Here is a 14,576-nt window from a genome sequence, read left to right as displayed (position 1 = left end):
GCCTGAGGATGCAAGGTCAAAACATGAAAGCATGTCATTATTTCCCTGTAAAACACTTGTCCGTCATTAGCATACTGTATAATAATATAAGCCTCCGCTGAAATGTCCCAGGTTCCCTGATGTGCATGTGCAGACACGTGTATGGCGTCCCCATTCAACAGAGAGAACACAAATGTAAGCGAAGCTGTGTGGACTTCTGAAGATGGCACATCATCTCTGGAGCCTTGGGTTTAACTCTCTTCATGAGCAACCTGTGTTTTTAGGCGCAAAGTCAATACACCATGAAAAATTCATTTCGTAGTTTAAGTTCCCTTACCCCATTCGGGTCCATCTATATTTCATGGGCGTGACCTCAGGTTCTCTCGGTAGTTCAGTGGAAGGCTTCCATGTCAGCCCCGACACGCCATCAGCGACTCGTTCCCCATGGTGACGCCTGCCCGAGCCCCGGGTGGTGCGTTCCCCATGGTGACGCCTGCCCGAGCCCCGGGTGGTGCGTTCCTCACCTTGATGAGGGGTGGTGCCCGCAGGACGGGTTGTCTGCAGGACGGGTTGTCTGCAGGACGGGTTGTCTGCAGGACGGGTTGTCTGCAGGACGGGTTGTCTGCAGGACGGGTTGTCTGCAGGACGGGTTGTCTGCGACCGCAAGATTGCAGGAGTGCAGAAGGCTGTGATTGAATAGGGGTAGTCTGTCTCCACGCGGGAGATTCTGACGAGCGTCATGGAGACAAGATGAACAGACAGGATAAAGCTGCAATCTGTAGGGGTTGTTCATGTTGTTTTTTTGGGGAAAAACCCTCGCTTTGTTGGATTTTTCTCAAGGCATGATTTGATTAAATCTTTCTTCTGCCTTTTGATGTTTTTTCAATGTATAAATGAGGTGCAAGGACATCCTTCTGATGAGCACAGGAACCCACGAGGACATCCTTCTGATGAGCACAGGAACCCACGAGGTAATCCTTCTGATGAGCACAGGAACCCACGAGGACATCCTTCTGATGAGCACAGGAACCCACGAGGACATCCTTCTGATGAGCACAGGAACCCACAAGTGAATGCTTAGCTGGTGACGTCTGTTTTTTTGTGTTTTGCCCTGTAAAATACTTTATACAAACTAAATACAAGTCCAAGAAATCTAGTTTGCTTCTGATGTTAAACCACGCCAAGCCAGTTTGCAACATGCATTTATCTGCTAGCAAGCATTTCAATAGGTACAGCTCAGTGGTAAAGCATTTATCGGCAGATCAAAATGTTGCAGGTACAAATCCCCTTGTATGTCACTGGATAAAATTGTTATCTAAATTGAGACATTAATACATATTAAGTCAGACGTGTACACATTAATAATTTAAAGATATAGTTCACAAAACTTTTAACAGCTAAATACAATATTCATATACTGTTTGCATTGTAACAATACACTGACCCTCTGCCTGAACCCACAACAGTAAAATCATGAAAAGATTTTAACCAACGCATCAAAAGTTAATGTTCAAAATCAAACCCAATAAGAAGCCAACACAACAAAACTTTTCACTTGCTGAAAGCTACAGAAAACATTGTTAGTAAGGCAGTACGGTACTCCATTTCTCAATTGCTCGACACTGTGTACACCTGACATTGCTAGGCAACACACTTTTCTACACACTTTTCTACCACAAATGTCTCTCTGGTAGCATGTTGGTCATTTTCAAGATGCAGACTCATAGCGCTTGTAGATTATATGTATGACTACTGGCAGTACAGTATTAAAATATAGTCAACATTTATAGGCAAATCGCTATCTCAACAGTACATCACACAGAATCTGTCACATGATCACAGTATCAAACACTCAAGTTTAACTTCAGAACAACAACACAAATGATAAGAGACGATCCGGTAAGAGAAGCCTGGAAAACAGAAAAAAGTCTGGATGCCTTCTGCTTTTAACGATGTCACTATTTCTGAGTTGTTTCGTCGTATTTTCAAAATTGTGGAGTAGACGTTCACCACACTAAACATCTCTGGTGTCCAGATCGGAGGTGACATTGATTACTAAGCTTCAGGGAGTCGCTGTGTGAGGCCCTATCAGGGGCCATGCTTCAGGTCAAAAGTCCCATTCACTGGCTCATGTCCCCAAGTTAGAAGAAATCACTGAACGAGAGGCTCGAAACTAATCAAAGTATATTGTTAAAATGAAAGAGCCATCTTGGTTAGTCTGTCTGAAGTGGCTTTGTTGTGTACAGTGTGTGTTGGGCGGAGAATATGGCAGCCTGACTGCCAGGGGGGGAAGGATGAGTCAACTGTGCAGCGATGGAAGAAGGGAATGCATGCTGTCAGAGCCGCTCAGCTCACACACACACACACAAACACACGTGCACGCACACACACACACACACACACACATACACACACACGCACACACTGGAGTTCTGTCTTTCAGGTCTGTCTTGTAACTGAACTGTTGAGTGACAAAACAGAAATAAAAAAGCAATTTCACCTCAATGTTTTTCTATCTCAGCAAAGCTGACAGAAGAACCATCTCCATGTCTTTTGTCATCTTGTTCCTTCCTACATGTCGACGTTTCGGTGTCTATGGCTCCTGGTCACAAACCATCACTGCAGCTTGGTAAATAAACCAGGGGGGGGGGGGGTCTTGTGGCCCCCCTACATGTAGAGTCTGAATAATTATAAACATGGCATTTTGCCTTGTGTGAAGAAGTGAAGAAAACTATATGACAACAATAATGTTTAACGTAACTGGCCCCTCCAACAGTACAACTGTCCCCAGCTTGGCCCCCCCAGTTGAAATGGTCTAGAACCTCCCCTGCACACATGGTACCAAGCACACCATACCACACATTCACCAAAGTTTCCCACAGGCACTTCCTGCCAGCGGTGAAACACCATCCTCACCACACCGCGCACCGCGATCGGTGCCATGTGAAATGATGAGGTCGACAGACAACAGCGCGTTAGGGGTTTGTTGTCCCCCCTCCTCAAGAAGGTTCGAAATCCACTCAGAACTCCGTGGTGGACATCTGAGTCACCTCAGTCTGCAGGTCGTCCTGGAGCGGCGTCGGCGCCGCCTCGCCAGGCACCTGCTCCATGCCTAGTCATACCGGCTTCTTCACCGAGTTCGAGGGGGCGCACACGGACGCGGGCTCCCTGGTGGCGTTGCGGGCCCTGGAGAAGCTGCTCTGCTCCATGCGGGCGCGGTACGGCAGGCAGAAGTCCCTGAAGCACCTCTTGAAGTTCTCGTCCAGGAAGGCGTAGAGGACGGGGTTGAGGCTGCTGTTGGTGTAGCCCAGCGCGATGCACAGGTGCCAGCTGGCCACCACCAGAGGGTTCCGGGCGTCGATCTCCACAAAGGTCTTGACGATGATGAAGATGTGGATGGGCGTCCAGCAGACGATGAAGGCCGCCACCACCACCAGGACCATGCGGGTGATGCGCCGCATGGTCCTGTCCTTCTCCTTGGAGCCGGAGAGCAGGCGGACGCTCTTCAGCCGCAGGATCATCAGGCCGTAGCAGATGGTGATCACCAGGACGGGCACCACAAAGGCGAAGAGGAACACGCACATCTTGGTGACCGTGTCCCAGTACCAGTCGGGCTGGGGGAACCCGAGCATGCACACGGTGTTGCCTGAGGGGAAGAGGGGACGAGAGGGGACGAGAGGGGACGAGGGGAAAGGGTGGGGGTGGAGGGGGAGTGGTGAGGCGGGGAGGGAGGGGTAGGGAGAGGGGAGGGGGGAGGACAAGGGGAAGGGAGGAAGGGAGGGGGGTGGAGGGGGGGAAAAACTATGAGCCGACCAGCAGCACAGACGCATACAGATGATCCGACACGATCGTCAGCATCTTTCAATGCCTCATTAGTCCCTGACAGGGGAAGAGGGGCTGTTTTGTTGTTGTTCACACTGGCAACGACACGAAAGCCGAGAGCACAAACACGGCACGACAGCCAGGAAACAGCCAGGAAACAATGGTGCGAGTTAAACCCCTTAACCCCTGCCGCCCCTCTCCCTCCCCCCTCGGTCTCCGCTCCCCCTCACCTTTCTCCGTCTCCTTGGTAACGGCCATGATCATTATGGGAACTCCGATGGCGGAGGACAGGATCCAGATGCACACGTTGATGAGCTTAGCCTTGGCGGGCGTGCGGAAGTCCAGCGCCCGGACGGGGTGGCACACGGCGATGTAGCGGTCCACGCTCATCATGGTCAGCGTGAAGATGCTGGTGAACATGTTGTAGTAGTCGATGGCGATGACCACCTTGCACAGGAGCTGTCCGAAGGGCCAGGTGTTCATCAGGTACTTGGCGCTCTGGAAGGGCAGCGTGCTGGTGGCCAGAGCGTCTGCCAGGGCCAGGTTGAAGATGTAGATGTTGGTGGCGGTTTTCATCTTGGTGTACCTGGAAACCAGAGAAGGGTTGATGTTTTGTTTGTTTGTTTTAAGAGATATTTTTCGGGCCTTATTTATACTTACTTTATAAGATATGTTTTAAGTGAAGTGTGACAGGAAAGGTAGGGAGAGAGAGAGGAAGACATGCAGCAAAGGGCCAAAACCCAATTTGACGCAGGCCACTGCAATAAGGCCTCAGCCTACACGATGTGCAGACTTATCCAATGAGCTAACAGGGCCACAACCTTTTTGTGTGTCTTTAATTTATTTTGATTTGTCACCTTATTATTCAGAATGTCATTGGAGTTAATGCTGTGCTTTTGTCCTGTTTTGTTGAATGGGGGTTTGAAGTCTTTGAAGCAAATATACCAGAATCCGCAGAGGGACCCCAGCCCTTCAGCCTGTGAGACCCCAGCCCTTCATCCTGTGATGTTGGTGACAGATCCAGCATCAAGGTGTGACGAGAGATTTTCTTCTGAAGTCAATGTTCAAATGTTTGAAAAAATGTAATGCAAAACTTAGGAGGGAGGATTAAAATATGGTTGAAAATACAGAGGATCTATGAGAATTTCAAAAGTGGCTTCACTTCAGAAATCAAGACTTAGATTTGGGATAAGTTCCAGTAACAATGTGTTTTTAATGGCTCTTTAATGAGATCATCCATGTGTTGTGCCCACACACATTACAACAATCTTCTAATGTATTGTTGCCTCTTCACTCTGTATTGACTTTCAAAGGGGAAAACTATGCTCTCTTATAGCTTGGGATTGAGGTTAAGTTTCAAGTAGATTTCCAAAAGGGGACTTGAAGCTGTTCGGTATAAGTGTCGCTATTTGCTGAGATGGTGAGGGGAAGAGGGCACAGTCATCTTGTTAATGTAGTCTTTACATTTGGACAAAACACCAGCCAGCTTGTTTCCTGTTCAAATGTGAGTCTGGCATGCTGGAGCTAGAATATTTATCCGGCAAGTTATGTCACAAGAAAGTTATATGATGTCATGTTGTGTGTGTGTGTGTGTGTGTGTGTGTGTGTGTGTGTGTGTGTGTGTGTGTGTGCGTGCGTGCAGGTGTGTGTGTGTGTGCAGGTGTGTGCAGGTGTGTGTGTGTGTGTGTGTGTGTGTGTGTGTGTGTGTGTGTGTGTGTGTGTGTGTGTGTAGGTGGAATTGTCAGTGTGTCTGTGGGGGCGTGCGTGTGTGAGTGAGTGTGTCTGTGTGTACACGGGTGTATTTTCAATGCATCTCTGGGCTATTCGAAGACAGTTGAGAACAGTAATTCAATTATGAGTAGTCAATGGCAAAGCAAACATTTTTAAAATGTCATTGACTAGCAATGTCTGCAATATCTTTTCATAGGTTATTTGTTTTAAAGATGAGATAATTCAACTACTGATCCATGAAAGAATGTTTCTTACCTTACCACTCCATACATAACGAGAATGTTTCCGAGAAGTCCCACGACACATATGAGAGAATAAAGAGCTGTTATCGAGATTGCGATAATAACACTTGTTTTGTCCTTTTTAGTGGCAACGTCAGTCCCGTTGCCTTTAGACACTGACACGAGCCCGGTGGAATCATCATCTAAAAATGATACATTAAAAGGGATAACAGAATACAGGTCAGCGAAATCCGCCGCGGAAAGTGTTGGGTACTCCATTGCTTCTCTGTATCGGGTACGACTTTGATGAAGCAATTAAAGTTCGTAGTAGTAATTTAAAAGAGTTTCTCTCTTCAATCGCAGACGGAACAGCGGTGTGCTAAACAAAAGCTTTGATCGCTTCTAGAGCGCGCACGACTGCGAACTAGTAAACGTTCAGGTCGAACCAATTATTAAAATAATAACAATAGCATACGGTTAAAGGCATTCGCATCCTTAACTTTTTTGATTTGTATTAGTTTGGTGTATCCAGATCACTGGTACTAAGCCACTGTAGGTAAAAGCAAGGCAAGCGCTGGTGCTGCAAATGGATATAGCTGTTGGCTCCACAAAGACGCACTGGTGCGCGAAGCGAGACGTGGGTAGGTTTGCTTGCCTGCTCAAGTCTTTCTCTAGTTCTGCGACTGACAGCTAATGGAACACAGTAACCATAGACACCAACTGTTTGACAGCGTTATGAATATTTCTTCATATTAAGTTGACATCCTTACATTTAGGCACTAAATAAAAGAAGCGTGACACGTGATCATTTTAAAGATGCACTTTTTGGTCTCCAATAAACCTGTATTTAGGCTTATTTAATTTGTACCTTTCAGTCAGTTCATAATGATGATAGACTTTTAGATGGCACACAAGGCTATGTGCATTGCATGATGTTGTTTTGTTCAATGGTCAACTTTTCATCAAACCCCCATGGTTCTTTTGAAGACTTATTGTGCCTTGTGTGACTAATTGTCATTTGCAATGAGCTGTAGTCAGAGGCAGCCTATCTGAACGTTTAATAGTTTTTTTTATGTGACACCTGAGCATCTTATGTGACATCACCTTTAATAGGCTGATGTCTCCCTCTCGCTGTCTCTTTGTCTCTCCTCTCTCCCTTTCTTACACTCTCTCCCCCCTTTCCACATTTCTCCCCTCTACCTCTCTCCCCCTTCTCTTTCTCTCTCTTCTCTCCCTCTCAGTCTCTCTCCCCTCGCCTCTCTCACCTCTCTCCCCCTTCTCTTTCTCTCTCTTCTCTCCCTCTCAGTCTCTCTCCCCTCACCTCTCTCACCTCTCTCCCCCTCTCTGTCTCTCACCGCCTCCACGTTACTACTGAGCACACTTATAAACAGGGCCATGGTTTCTCCATCTTCCCTCATCCTTCCCTGACGGACTCCCTCCCCCTCTCCTGATGTCATCCTCCTGGCCTGCTCTCCCATCCATGTGTTAGGAAGCCCCACTGTTAACCTCCAAGGCATTTATCGGCCACCAGGCTGACACGAGACGACCTCTGAGCTCAAGGTTCTGTGAGATCCATCCCGAAGCTGTGTAATGAAACCTTTAGCGGGGTCGAGACGACCCTAACCCTACCCTGGCTCCAGAGGATACTTGAGAAGGATGGTAATGATAAACGGATCCTTCCTCTGGTCCTTCCGCTGGTGTGATGTCACGGTCATGCGCACACATAGGCCTACAGAAACACACACACATAGACTCACACATAGGCCTACACACAGAAATACACAAACAGTAGTTAACCAGCCCTTGTGATCGGAACATTTAGTCTATTACTTGAATCAAGAAAATCCCCGCACAGAAAGTAGTCTATAGTGTCTTTAGGTTGAGACGCAATTACCCATTCTGAATACTCTCAGATTACAACTTTCATCAGAATGGTTTGCCATTTTTCATGAATAACATAATATTTTTTAACCAGTCACAATGCGACCTTTATAAAGACAGCGCACAAAGACAACAGCTGGAGGTATAAAGCAGAGAACGTGTACGAAGAAGTAAAAAGAGACATCGTGTCGCAAGCGCCACACTGCTTACTTGTCTTAATTAGTCTGCAATGATTAGCAACACCTGCTGTCGTCTTTACGACCAGGGTTTTGTAATTATGTAGAGCAGGAAAAAGGGTTTAGAAAGATCCCAATTTCTCTGGGAAGACAGAAAAACACCTCGTCACCAGCTGTGCAGTGTGGTGCAAAAAAAAGTTGAACTGTAATTCCTCAACAAGAAAAATGGGTTTCATAAACCGAACCACCTTAGCGTAATCAGCCCCTCTCTCCCCCCCAAATTAGTTTTCACTACGACAAAGAGCTGTCAGTCTGCTATAGCATATATATAGGGGTAAATGGACGCAGAGAAATGGGAGAGCATAAACCTCAACGGCTGAGAAAAGACAGAGAGATCAAGACAGCTTGGCACTGAAAGCCCAGAGCAGCAGTTAGTTAAAGAAGTGTGAGACATTTTAAGCTCTGGTGTGGGAGAAAATAACTGGGCCTCACTCAAACATCATAATGCCGTTGTCGACATAACCAACTGCAATTCCTTTATCGGCCACAATATGATTGGCCTGTCTCGTTTTCCTGATCTGATTTGAGATTTGCAATACGTGTTCTGTGTAATCCAGCGGAGAGCATGATGCCGCTGGGTTGTGTTCACGCTGTTTGCCCTGAAGGCAGCTCACTCATGATCTGTTTCTACAGCTCGTCGGATTGCTCTCATCGCTCATCAACCCAGTAGGAACGTAGAGAAGCACTCCGCCCTCCTGAAAAGCAGATAACAGCAGCAGCACTACATCTGGTGACAAAACCACAAACCATACTTTCACATTTGATTGTTTCCCTGTCTTGTTTGATTTGCCGTGTTTTTAGGAGCTAGGTGAAACGAGAGACAGTTAGTGTGTATTCAGCTCCCGGAGACTTTGACTTCAACAGCAGCTTGATTTAGTTTATTTTGTGTCATTGCCTGTTTTTTTATTCTCTACAACGGAATAGTTCTTTTGGCCAAACTTCTGATTCTAATAATCCCAGAAAGGTCAGAGAAAAGCAGACCATTCTTTATTTTGACATTTAATCGACTGCGTGACCTGGTTTCAACAATCCCAGCACCTGTGTTCACCAAGATAGAATGAGAGAGCATACCGACAAACCAAACAAACGTTTTTAACCCTTGTGTTATCTTCGGGTCGTTCTGACCCATCAGTCATTGTGACCCACCGTCGTATTGCGACAACTTTACCGCATACAAAAACAAAGTGAAGCATTTTCTTTTAACCGTTGGGCTGTCTCAGACCCCCCACATTGCGAAGGTTAAAAGAAAAAAATAAATATTTGTTTTTGTATTGGGTAAAATTGGGTAAACACAACGATGGTTCGTTATGAACCTTTGGGTCATGTGACCCGAAGGCAGCACGAGGGTTAATCTAAATCAGACAGCCGTGCAAAGCCCATGGTGCGCACACAAATGCCCCTCGACGCCAGAGCGAGAAACGGCAAATGTGGCAGGACATGTTTCTGAAGTTTACACACCATCATACAGTTGATGATTTTGGTGTCAGTTTGAAGCTTGGCTGAAGAATCAACCCTCTGTAGCCGTCACCGTGTATATGTCTCCCAGCCGCAGAGCGGGCAAGGCAGAAGCTGTCACACTGCTAAACTCCCGCTGGCTAGTCAACAGTTTGAGGCCAGCTGGTGGACAGGAAGGGATGGTGGATTTATGACTAACAGCCCTGAAAAGCATACGAAACTGTCACCCACGACCTGCAACATTGCAGGTGATTAATGACGTTGAAGGACTTCGGGATGTGATTTAAAAGGTTGAGCGTAAGAGTCTGCGGAGGACTGGAAATGTACCAGAAGGGAATATCCATAGCGCTGGATCATTTCAGTTTCTTTCGATATCATTGAAATGCAATCCTAGACATCAGCCCCACGAGTCATATAACAATATTTCTGTTGATTATACTCGCGCTCCAGTGTGCATGTGGGGATTCCTTATTTGTAAGATTCACCTATTACTTTATAGCCCAAGGGACAGTTTTTAACATGGTATATGGTCTAAATACAAATCACTTTGCAAAGAAGACAAAAACATTCATGAGGTAAAATGTTTGTCATTTGTTTCATTCGTTTTTCACTTATTCCGTACTTTTGACTTGTAAAGAAAAACAAGGTGTTTTCTTCCGGCAGCTAAAGAAAGCAAGTTTATTTTGCCTGCTGATGTGACCTTGTTGTCACTGAGGGGCGATGATGGTTTTATTTTGTGACTGTAGGGTACAGACTGTGCATGTTTATTGTTGTACAGGGTCTCACGATGTGATGCTTTCACAATTTCCTTATACTGTGAATTCTTTCTATGCGCGCCTTTTCAGTGTGTCCTTTGTCTGGGCCCTGATTCTGCATGAGGGGCGATAGTGAAGAACAGAGTCATCCATTATGGCTGGGGAACGGAGGCTGGAAGCCTTCTTTGTTTAACGCTTGTTTTTATGCATCATGCAGCGAAGACCCTGATTAGTTGTTGACCTCCATGTGACAAATTGCTAAATGATTTCGAGTGTACCAAATACTCTGGTTTGGTCGGTCGGCAGGGTGTTAAAGGAGAGACAATCATGGGCTGGTACCTGTAGACTGTGTGTGTGTGTGTGCACACATGCCTGCACGTGGCAAGAGTTATCAGTAACAATCTTTTGAAACCCTCTTTTGTCAACACTGCCAATTGCCACTTGAAACTGATTTGACTCTCCTTTCGTTATTATAGCCCCTTTTAAGAAGGAAGTAAGATCCCTTAACTCATACATTATGTGGAAATTATCGGAATTATTTATTGCGGTAAGAGAATCAACATGCCATGATAATTATTCATTATGGAAGATTAGAGCTTCTTCCGGAAGACTTCAATCGAGGAGGCATGACTGATTGGGATCCCTGATGGTCAAGATGTTCATGAGGGAAAATCTCAATGAGATAAATATTTGAATCTTGTTGGCTTATTGTAGAAGATTCCATCTGAAGTTTTATGCTCAAAGTTGCTGAATGTTGATTATTTGCTTTGTTTGTTTGTTTACAACGTTTTCTCCAATCATGGTACACATTCTTTCAGCAGAGTGTGAGATATTGAAGTCTACTGGGATTCAGTCCCTAAGCTGTTATTGCTGAGTAAATTACAGTGATTGCTGTGCCAACGTGTGTTGGTGCGACTCGCACACACACACACACTCACACACACACAGAGACAAACTCAGGAACTGGAGACATTGCAGACACAACCACTGAAGATGAGCTCAATCTGAAAAATACATAAACGTCTTTAAATGAGGTCTGCTCTTCCCTGTAGCGAACAGGAGGAAGAGAGCTGTGTCTGGGGTGTTCTGGAGATGGACATAGTGGGAACCTGCTGTTATCTTCAAAACTGGATGAAACTAGTTCCATCTGACAGTTCCAATCTCACGGTCTACCTGTGATTCCTGGTGATCACATCTGATCACGAGAAAGACAACTTCCTTTTTGAATGTAATACTGGATGTTTAAGGTTGCTTGAAGTCCATGTACCCTATGTATTTACTGTTCTCAACTGCTTACAGATTTCGTTGTTTGGTTGCTCCGATTATTAGGCTTCATGTAAAGGATATATTATACACATATACATAAAATGCACCGATTCCCTGCGTGCGTTTGTGCCCCAGAATTTGGTTTCAGAGCAGTAATCAGTTGCGCAGCAGCCCCTTGATTTGTCTCTGTTCAGTCCCTGATTAGTTCTTCCACGTCCTTAATGGTTGTGATCTTTAGAACGGCACCAACTGTGTCAAGACAGACGAAAGGTTTTAAGTGACATGATCTGTTATTAGAACAGCGCGCCATTGTTGTTGACCCTGTTGTGGTATTTGCGTGTGTGAGACAATGGAAGTCTGTGTGTGGGTGTGGGTGAGACAGAGAGATAAAGTGTGTGTGTGTGTGTTTGTGTGTAGTGTATCTGTGTATCCGTGTATGTGTCGTGGGATAGATGAGTTGGTAACACGTTAAGTTCTTTGTGCTTGTCTTGAGTTGCTGAATGTAGTTGGTCCTGACTCGCAGGCTGTGAAACAAGCACCTCTACGCCAACAGTAACCCTGGACAAAGGAACGCTTCCCGTTCCGATCAACAATACAGTAGGAACTTCACTACGGTTAATTTCCCTGCCTTGTTGGGTGAGGTAACACTACTTAAGCGAGACAGAGAGACAGGCATTCATGGTTACACAATACAGCTTACAAGAGGATTTGGAGGATTCATGAGTGCTGTCCAGAGCTGTATAGTCAGGGTGCTCTCGTTTGGGCAAATTCTGTTAGTCATCGTTTTCATCCACTGGTGCTGACTGTCGTGCCCAAGTCAGGGTCCTTGACCCTTGCACTCTCAGCTTCTCGACTCTTGGTCCGTCGCACGATTTCTGTCAAGGTTGCCAACTGTGATTCATCCCGGGTGGAGCAGGGGAGGATGGGTGGCTGTGTGTCGGAGAGATGGAGAGGGAACATTCATGTTCACTATTCATGTGAAGCCCTGGAGACTGACTTTCTGCCATTGTTGTGGGAACATGCAGCATGATCATTTGTTGTTCTCTGACTCCCCTAAAGAGTGACTTGTGAAATGCTTTAACCAACCAATAATCTTGATTGTAAACTTCTTGAACCCTGATTTACTTCACAAGGAGATCTGCAGTGCAGTGTTTGAAAGAGTGCTGGCCCTGTGGCTGTTTTTACAGCATGCAGCTCACATTTATCTTGTGTTCATATCATCTGTTAATAAAATACTCTGTCTCTCTCTCCCTTCCTCTCTACTGTCTCGCCTTCTAGCTTTCTTTTTTTCTCTCTCTCGCTCTCGCTCTCGCATTAATGTCTCTCTCTCTCTCTCTAGAATTAATGTCTCTCTCTCGGGTCACTGAGTGGTTGCAGTAATGAGTGTTGACTCTGCTGGGATGGGTGTCATAAAGGTGTGAAATTAGACGGAAAAAAAGAACTGAAGGTACGGAAGAGCAGTCCACTTAAGCTTTCAGATACACACACGCGCGCGTACGCACACACTCACAAACATGTACAGCATGCACGTGCACAGACACACGTGCACATGCACACCATTACCGTGGCCATCGCCCCCTGTAAACAGTTAACCACCACTGTACATGCATGAGAGAATCCAAAAGATGGGCTTACGTAACCCTGCAGAGCTAATTATACACACGCTCGCTGGAGTGGCAGAGAGCCGTCAGACGGCTCCTCTCTGGAAAAGAGACCTGCAATTTAGATGGTACGTTATTGTCGCTAAAACGGGCCTTGATTGTCCTTTAATATTGTTTGTCCAGTGTTCAAACAGAGTTTCAAACAGGATGTGAGAACGTTTTTGACATTGTAAGAACGGTTTGGTTGGTCATGCCTTGCAGACGGAGGTTAGAGACGCCTGAGATGCCCCTGGAGGCCAGATCCTGGGGAGAACCCTTCCATCATCTCCAACCTCTCCTCTATCCTCCAGCTCCTTTCTCCGTCCTCCATCTCCACCTTCCGTCCTTCATCTCCATCCACCGTCTCCATCCTATATCCTCCATCTCCTTTCTCCATCTCCACCCACCATCCTTCATCTCCACCTTCCGTCCTTCATCTCCACCTTCCGTCCTTCATCTCCATCCACCGTCTCCATCCTCCATCTCCACCCTCCATCCTTCATCTCCACCCTCCATCCTTCATCTCCTTTCTCCACCTCCATCCTCCACCCTCCATCTCCGTCCTGCTCCTGGGCTGTGAACAGCCCCAGAAGGGCCTCACGGGGCTGTGCAGCCTGAGCAGGTGGTGAGGAGATCAGCAGGTGTAACCTGTAGGATGAGGATCGTCTGCAAGGTGTTGACAGCTCCCTGGGTTAGGCTGGGGGATGGGGAGAGAGACGGGGAGTTGGGAGGATGGGAAGGAGAGGAGTCGGTCACAGTGAGAGAAGGAAGGTGAGATTTGAGTAGAGAGAAAGAGTGAGGAAAATGTGATAAGGTTGGGGCGGTGTCAAAAGGGGTGATGTAGGAGAAGAAAGGGAATGAAAGATGAAGAGAAAGATGGGAAATTGTTATTTAAAGAGGTTCTTATTCAGAAAATCGGCAATTGGTGTGACAAAAGCAAATCCTGAAAACCAAACTGTTCGAAAAGATGGTTGTCAAGGAAACCGCTGTCTAATTTCCATTTGAATTCTACCTAAAGGAGCAGAGAGAAGTTTCATCCGCTTGCATTTTATTATAATATTACTGCAGCCCTGGTGTCTGGGGCTTGTGGAGTGGGCAATACAAGGTAGTTTGGGCCAGACTGTCTCAATCACGCAGAAAGAGAACACTATATTCCAGTGAGATTTTCTTCAGGCCAAATCAGGTGAGACGAAGGGAATGGGTTTGAGGTCCGCTGTTACTGTGGACATCTAAATGCAGGCTGGATTGTTGCCTGTAATCAGAATCAGAATGGGTTTTATTCGCCATGAAAGTTTGCACAGACAAGGAATTTGCTTTGGCAGGAAGGTGCAAACATTAAACATAGGAATCAAAAATGTAAATATGAGGACTAATTATACTAAGGGTACATAACTCGCAAACTAAGGGTACATAACTAGCAATGGAATTAGATTAAAATAAACTATACAATAAAATATAAAATAAAATATAAGTTGCAGCAATTTACAATATAAAAATACAAATATTACAAAAAATACAAATGGTACAGGATTGTATTGTCCAGTGCAAAAAGCAGTGTTGTTTTAAGGGCATTAAGTCATGAAGTCAGTG

At 45.9% G+C, this 14,576-nt stretch overlaps 1 protein-coding gene across 1 annotated transcript; it reads right to left on the bottom strand.

The window, feature by feature from the left end:
• Positions 1–1,241: 1,241 nt before the first annotated feature.
• Positions 1,242–6,032, bottom strand: oprd1b (opioid receptor, delta 1b). Its single transcript, XM_062466232.1, has 3 exons — positions 5,788–6,032; positions 4,032–4,387; positions 1,242–3,625 (listed from the first exon to the last, which is right to left on the bottom strand). The coding sequence occupies exons 1-3, from the start codon at positions 6,030–6,032 to the stop codon at positions 3,096–3,098; spliced, it is 1,131 nt and encodes a 376-aa protein (XP_062322216.1). The 3' UTR covers positions 1,242–3,095.
• Positions 6,033–14,576: the final 8,544 nt, after the last annotated feature.

The sequence above is a fragment of the Osmerus eperlanus genome, chromosome 7, assembly GCF_963692335.1.
Source record: "Osmerus eperlanus chromosome 7, fOsmEpe2.1, whole genome shotgun sequence".
Lineage (NCBI taxonomy): Eukaryota > Metazoa > Chordata > Actinopteri > Osmeriformes > Osmeridae > Osmerus > Osmerus eperlanus.
This window is presented reverse-complemented; position numbering and strand designations above follow the sequence as displayed.